We start from the raw sequence: 7,747 nt of genomic DNA, 5'->3' as shown, positions 1-7,747 counted from the left end.
TATGATTTGTGCGAGTGGATTAAATGTAATTAAATCAACATACACGTGTGTGTGTGTGTGTGTGTGTGTGTGTGTGTGTGTGTGTGTGTGTGTGTGTGTGTGTGTGTGTGTGTGTGTGTGTGTGTGTGTGTGTGTGTGAGTGATGGGTAGGTTTAGGGGTAGGGGCAGTGTAGGGGGATAGAATATACAGTATGTACGGTATAAAAAACATTATGCCTATGGAAAGTCCCCATAAAACATGAAAACCCAACGTGTGTGTGTGTGTGTGTGTGTGTGTGTGTGTGTGTGTGTGTGTGTGTGTGTGTGTGTGTGTGTGTGTGTGTGTGTGTGTGAGTGATGGGTAGGTTTAGGGGTAGGGGCAGTGTAGGGGGATAGAATATACAGTATGTACGGTATAAAAAACATTATGCCTATGGAAAGTCCCCATAAAACATGAAAACCCAACGTGTGTGTGTGTGTGTGTGTGTGTGTGTGTATGAATATATGAATATTATATATGTAATTTATTCCTGTGATCAAAGCTGGATTTATCATAATTACTCCAGTCTTCAGTGTCACATCATCCTTCAGAAATCATTCTAATGTGATGATTTGATGCTCAAGAGACATTTATGATTATTATTAATGTTAAACAGTTTTGCTGCTTAATGTTTTTGTGGATTTTTTCAGGATTCTCTGATGAATAGAAAGTTCAAAAGAACAGCATTTATTATAAACATAACTTTTTTTTGTAATATTTGTTAATTTCCTAAAACGTCTTTTTTCCTTTACTGTATTTTTTTATAAATTGAATGTGCCTTTGCCAAATAAAATTATTGATTTATTTTAAATCTTATTTATCCCAAACTTTTGAAAGGCAGTGTATCATGATTTCCCCCAAAATTTAAATACATAAATAAAAAAATAAAAAGGCAGCTAAAACTGTTTTCAACATTGATAACAATAAGAAAGAATTCTTAGCATGAAAATTCAGCTTTGATCACAGGAATAAATGATATTTTAGAACATACAACAGAAACACACACACACACACACACACACACACACACACACACACACACACACACACACACACACACACACACACACACACACACACACACACACACACACACACACACACACACACACACACACACACACACACACACACACACACACACACACACACACACACACACACACACACACACACACACACAGTATTGTTATTTCTGAGGGCATGTAGAGATCAGAATGAGTGATTAGAATTGAGGTGTGGATGACCTCTAGTGGTGAGATGGATAAACTGCTGATGTTACAGTGAACACAAACTCAGGTGTTAAAGTACCTTCCGTCTGTTTTAAACACTCTCAAACATTACACAGTAAAAAAGAGACTATTTTCATCAACTGAAGAAAGCAAGGATTCATAAAACTATTTCATAAACTACCCCTGAGAACTAAAACGATGTGAGGAGAACACTAGTTCATCCCATAAAGATGGAGGTTTGTGAAAACAGTGGCCATTTGTTGAATATTAATGTATAACCTGAGCTACACATTTTGTGTGAGACTTGAAACATTTTCAACATAAACATCACAATGTCACCTAAGAAACAATATTTAATCAGGCAATGCCATGCAGTAAACATGTAAAAGTTAACAACACTTACCTAAATGTCAGGTGACCTTCTCACAAGAAAAGTTACATTTAGATAAAGATAAGATGTGAAGGAAGCATTTTACACCTTTCAGATACAGCCATTGCTTATGTTGTTATTTTATTTTTGTAAATCATGATACACTGCCATTCAAAAGTTTGGGATAAGATAAAAAAAGAATAAGAATAAGAATTATTGGTGCTATATATTATATATATAATATAATAAATATAGTTTATATATATAATTTTTTCTTCTTCTGTTTTTTCTGTTTTTTTCAGTTTTTTCTGGGTTTTTTTCTTAATTTTTTTTATCAATTTGCCATATTTGCAATATTTGGCAAATTGATAAAAAAAATAATACGAATAAGAATAATATATATTTTTCTTTCTGTTTTTTTCTTGTTTTTTTTTTTATCAATTTGCCAAAATCAAGACGTTTTATGAAATTAATAAAGAATTGTTGTATTCATTTTTTTTTTTTTTTACTTTTTTAAAGTGCACACTCCCATTAATAACACAGATAATATTGCCAGAGAAAATAATTCTAAATAAATTGCAATTTCTGTGCTTTTGTGATTTGTGGAAAAACATTTTCGACATAATTTATCAAATATAAAATACTAGGATTGCAAAGTGTAATTTCCATATGTATATTATATTAACCCAAATAGAACGAATAAATACGCTAAATATATTTATTTACAATTACATTTATTCATATATTCATGTTTTTCTGTTACGCGTCATAAACCATCCAACGTGACAGCTGCTTGGAAAGGATCAAATGTCAACAGATTCGTTGAGATTTTACAGAGATTGATTATAAATTCTAATCGTGATCAATCACGAACGCAATCGCTGCGAATGAAAACCCGCCAAAGAAGGACGGCATACAAGCAACCCGGTAATTTTATCGGGCACACTTCCTCATAAACAAACGCTCGAGGTGAAGCGGCGAAAGTGCGGCTGCTGAAATCTTCCGCCGCGTTCCCAACCGGGGTGATGACGTATCTCCGAACAGTCAACAGACACACACACAGTCGGTCCGGACCGGAGCGTCAACGGGGCCAATATTTCTCTCGTTTTCTGCTGTCTGTGCGTTTTGACGATGTGAAAAACATCATACACACACGGCGGCCGGGATAGAGTGTTTACACGGAGCAAACGAGTCCGTTCGTGACGGTTTTTTTGGGGATGAGCGCGCGCTCCGGAGTGTGACGCCTGTGTTTATTCGCGTTCACTGCGACACGGAAAGTGACAGTGCAGGATTCCTCGTCTTGACAGCTTAAAAACACGATAAACACTCAGATTATTGGCCTCTGGAGTCCGTTTTAGCACTTTATTCGTCTTGGTGTAGGACAGCAGGCCAGTCGAGAGAGCCTGATCTTCATCATCATAATCTTCCTCATCCCACGGCTTGTTTATAGTGGCTTTAAATGCACCTGAACTTATTGCTGAGAGGAAATTAACAGTATTAATGCTGTACAGAGACACCAAGAACACAATGTTTGCTGATAATGTGCACGTGAGGTCCTTTTAATGCGCCTAAAACTGGTTTAATTGGATTGTGACAGATGTTTTGGAGCGCATGGATACTTAGGATAGTGATTTTTTCAATGTTACAGTGCTTAAATAAGCCAAGTATAAACACAGGTACTACTATAATGTGAACTTTTAGTTAGTAATGCACTCACTGAGGAGGTTTGCCTGGGTTTGAGAGGATTGAACAGCGAACTTCTATCATTTTTAGTGTGTGAAAGGCAGTGGTGTGCTCCAGCTCCCTGGAAATGAGAAAATGAATTGCGAGGGTCAAGCTGTAGATTTGTGCAATGCTATAGATTTGTGCAACACTATATCAAACGAGATCCTTCCCCGTGACAGCCTCCTGCTGATGGATGGAGACCAAAGGGAAGGGGACGCTGCCGTCCTGGCCAGGTTAAAAGACATCCATTTAAAGGATGATGGTCCCACAGAGCTTAAAGCACCGTGTAGTAAAAACAATGGATCCATTGCGGTGTCAGCCGACCCTTTTAATGGTTCGACTGGTAATCTGCAACAGAGTACGTTTGAGGAAACGCCAGTCACCAACTGTTCAGTTGGAGATGGGGGTGGCGAAGCCGAAGATGGGGAAATGGATATTGGGGTGGATTTAAGTCTGGATGAAAATGGTGTTTTAGAGTTCGAGCCAGCGGTCCAGACTCAACATGAGGAAAGTGCCTCAGAAACTGTTATCGAACTGCATTTGCAGGAACCTCCGGATCGCAGCGAAGACCGGCCCTCGGAGACCATCTCGCCTGGAGACGGAGTTGGGATTAAGCAGAGGTCAAAGAGGGTGACCTTTCCATCTGACGAGGACATCGTCTCTGGCGCGGTTGAGCCGAAGGACCCTTGGAGACACGGTAAGTGCACCTTTAAGCCTTGCTCAGACTTCTGATCTTATTGTGTGAACTAGTGTTAGACCGATATATCGGGCCGATATTTACGTGTATCGGCATCGGCCGATACAAGACTGCTGCGTTCGCCGATATTTTTTTCCCTGCATTATTTACAGACAGGCGTCCACAGGGCAGCTCTCACCATCTTCAAACTCTCTCGCTCTCCCTCGCGCATATTAATCAAAATCAATTGAGAATTGACACGATGGTAAAAGGTGGAAAGACTGAAGTTTCACGTGGAGCATTGGGAGATTTTTTCCTGAGTTACCGCTGGTGTTGCTCTACAAGAGATTAAGTGAAGTGCACCTACACTCTAAAAAATGCTGGGTTAAAAATAACCCAAGTTGGGTTGAATATGGACTAACCCAGCAATTGGGTTGTTTTAAGCAAACATTTAACCCAACCGCTGGGTCAAAACAACCCAATTGCTCAATTTGCAGCATTTTTTAGAGTGTAACCATTAAATGAATAGGTTGTAAATAGTTTTAAAATAGAAGTATAGTCCAGTCAGTGTGCACTTTATTCTGCTGCTTACTTGTTGATACTGTGTGCAATAGTGTAATTATTTTATTTATGCTTAAATATTTATTTTCAGAATTTATTTTCACAACTTTTTTTTTTTTTTCTTGTTCTACCTCACCTGTTTTTACTATTTGTTAAATATAGTTTTTTTTAGTTCAATAAATGTTCCTTTTTTAAATTGTAAATTGTAAATTGTTATCATCATGATCATTGTCATTTTTATGATGTAAATTGAGGGAGCAAAAGCAGTATCGGCTCCAAATATCGGCTCAAGTAAATCGACAGCCCGTATCGCTCATCGGCGAAGGCTGATGAAAAAAAATCCATATCGGTCGATCCCTAGTGTGAACTATAAAATGTTGTGTGTGAATGGCAAACATCCTATAATTCAAGCTGTATGTGCTTTGGAATCCTATTCAGATCTGATTTCTGGAAATCTGTTTCAGCCTGTCCCTAGTCGGACTGGTCCACACACCTCTGTGCATTTTGAGACTGGTGGAGACAGGAGTTTCCGCTTGGCCTTTCATTTCTACTTTAAAGTTGCACACACACACACACACACACACACACACACACACACACACACACACACACACACACACTTGCTTCAACTATAGGCTAGTCTCGTGTAGCCAGAGCTTCAGACTGATGGCTGAAGGTCTGGACTCTATCGCAGATTTCATTGGTCAAGGAGGACGTTTGACTGACATGTAACGCAACCAATCACAGTTCGTTTCGTTTTGTGTCATGTTTAGGGACATGTTTAAAGTCCCTGCAATAACAGGCCGCCGTACAGCTAATGAATTATTCATTCAAAGACGTTGTGCAAGTTTACAATGGAGCCGTGAACTTCACATACTTGTGAAAATCCAGCGTTTAGTTGATCCTGGTAAGCGTGCACTAGCTATGTTTCCATCCACCTATTTTTATGCGCATTTTGGGATATGGGATCAAAAAATGCTGAATGGAAACGCCAAGATGCGCATAAATTCTAAAAATGCACATTAAAAACTTATTTTCTATCCGATACGAAAACATGCGCATAAACTAGTGATGCACCGAAATGAAAATTCTGGGCCGAAACCGAAAATTTAGGATGCACTTGGCCGAAAACCGAAACTGAAGCCGAAAATGGCTTATTTTAAAAACATATACTAATATATATATATATATATATATATATAGTAAATGAGAAAAATCAGGAACCAATAAAGTAATCAAACTTTTATTACGTTACATAACAAAACCTAAAATATTTTTAACAATAAATATAAATAATAATACCAAATAGGCCAAATGTTATTCTTCGAGTTTTATGTTCCATCAAATAAAATAGTTTTTTAACAGTTGTGCAAAAAAAGATCCACAATTATCTGAATAACTGCACACAAAATCACAGAACTCTCACTGCACTAAAAAATGGCATCTGAGGGGTAAAATGTGAATCGCCATGTAGGCAAAGGGGCGGAAACTTAATCTAGGGAATTTGGGATATATTCCACTTTGGAAACTTCACGGGAATGAATTGGAAAATTTGGGAAATGTATAGAAACTGAATCATATACAAACATAAATATAAACATTTTGTTTGGTCATAAGTCTTTTTTGCATATTGATATATTTGATATATTAGCAAATATGTAAAATAAATATATATTTATTGCAGCAATTGTTATGCATGTGCTATTTATTTCAGTGTCACATGATCCTTCAGAAATCATTCTAATATGATGATTTATTATCAATGTTGGAAACAGTTGTGCTGCTTATGCAGCCTTCACATGCTATCGGAATTATGGTAATAACGAGTTTCCTAGGTAAAATTGCACATCAACGCCCTCCGATGTCATATTGTCACGATACTGGAATTACTGTCAAATAGATATTTTAAATATAATTTAGTTTTAGGAATCGTATCGTTTCACATATTTCAGTATCGATACATATCGAAATATCAATATTTTTGACAACACTAAGTTGAAGCGAGTGTTGCAGGAGTAGCTATGGATGAAGTAAAAGTAAACGAAGTAGACTTTCTAACTTCGATACGATACCTAAAAAAGTATCGATATTCGATACTATTTTCGATAGAACAGGGAAAAAACGCTTATATACTGTCAAATAGATATTTTTAATATAATTTCGTTTTTTGTCCGTCAATTGAAAGTCTAGGCAATTAAACATTTCTTCAGAAGAGATCACTTTATATGATAAAGCAATTATCTCACAAATATTTGCTAACTAATTTGGTTGGAATAGCTTACATAAAGCACAAGGAAGCTGGATTTCAAATTGAATTTAAAAAGACGAGTAAACAGTAATAAAATAAGAACTAATAAACAAATTACAAACAATAGCGCAAATAAATTAGACTGTAGGTCTAACAGCATTCAGGTAAGAAACTGAATTTAAAAACAAAACAAAGTAATCAAATTTAAAATAACATTGGATAATCTTCATTATAAAAAATGAAATACAGATGAATCCAGTAGAGTTTCACAAGTTAATCAGTCAATGATCTTTGTCTTTTTCGTGCAGGACTCTGCTGTTGCAGGTGTGATTTTATTAGTTTCCCCCTAAAACAGCTAGATCGTCTTGTCTTGACATTAATGTAGTGCATATTTACATGTACGAGTAATCATTTGAAACTAATTGTATGTTTGAAACACAACGAAAATAGCCTGCATTGGACTGATATTACAGAAAGTGGACTATCTGGAATGTCTATGGTTGTCAGTGCATGGGACACTACATATGATGTTGGTTTTAATAAGATTTTCCCAATAAATAGGCAGGAATAAACCTGGTGTCGTCCTTGATTCCTGTTCATTCCGACAACAAAGCACTTGAATGCAACAAGCTCGTAATCACCACTTCAGAAGTGGGAATTGGGAAATTTTAAAGGAAATCTAAGGCAGCATAAATATTCTTTTTGGAGCCTGTGATACTTTTTTAAGGATTCATTGATGGACAAAAAGTTAAAAAGAACAGCATTTATTCAAAATAGAAATCTTTTCTAACAATATAAGTCTTTAATATCACTTTTTATCCATTTTACACATCCTTGCTGTAAAAAATAAATAAATATAAAATAACTGAATAACCCACCAATAGTGGGTAACACTTTACAATAAGGTTTCATAAGT

At 36.5% G+C, this 7,747-nt stretch overlaps 1 protein-coding gene across 2 annotated transcripts in view; it reads left to right on the top strand.

Annotated features, from left to right (window-relative positions):
• The first annotated feature begins 2,640 nt into the window (after window positions 1-2,640).
• The window catches only part of ppp1r37 (protein phosphatase 1, regulatory subunit 37), a 91,866-nt gene continuing 86,759 nt past the window's right edge, over window positions 2,641-7,747 (top strand). For both annotated transcript variants that reach the window (XM_079825957.1, XM_079825958.1), the window contains exon 1: window positions 2,641-4,043. In XM_079825957.1, coding sequence (XP_079682083.1) covers window positions 3,440-4,043 — 604 coding nt within the window. In that variant the 5' untranslated portion in view covers window positions 2,641-3,439. The remainder of the gene's footprint in view (window positions 4,044-7,747) is intronic.

This window comes from Gobio gobio (genome assembly GCF_949357685.1).
Source record: "Gobio gobio genome assembly, chromosome: 9".
NCBI lineage: Eukaryota > Metazoa > Chordata > Actinopteri > Cypriniformes > Gobionidae > Gobio > Gobio gobio.
Note: the sequence above shows the minus strand (reverse complement) of the source record. Positions and strands in the feature narration are given on the sequence as shown.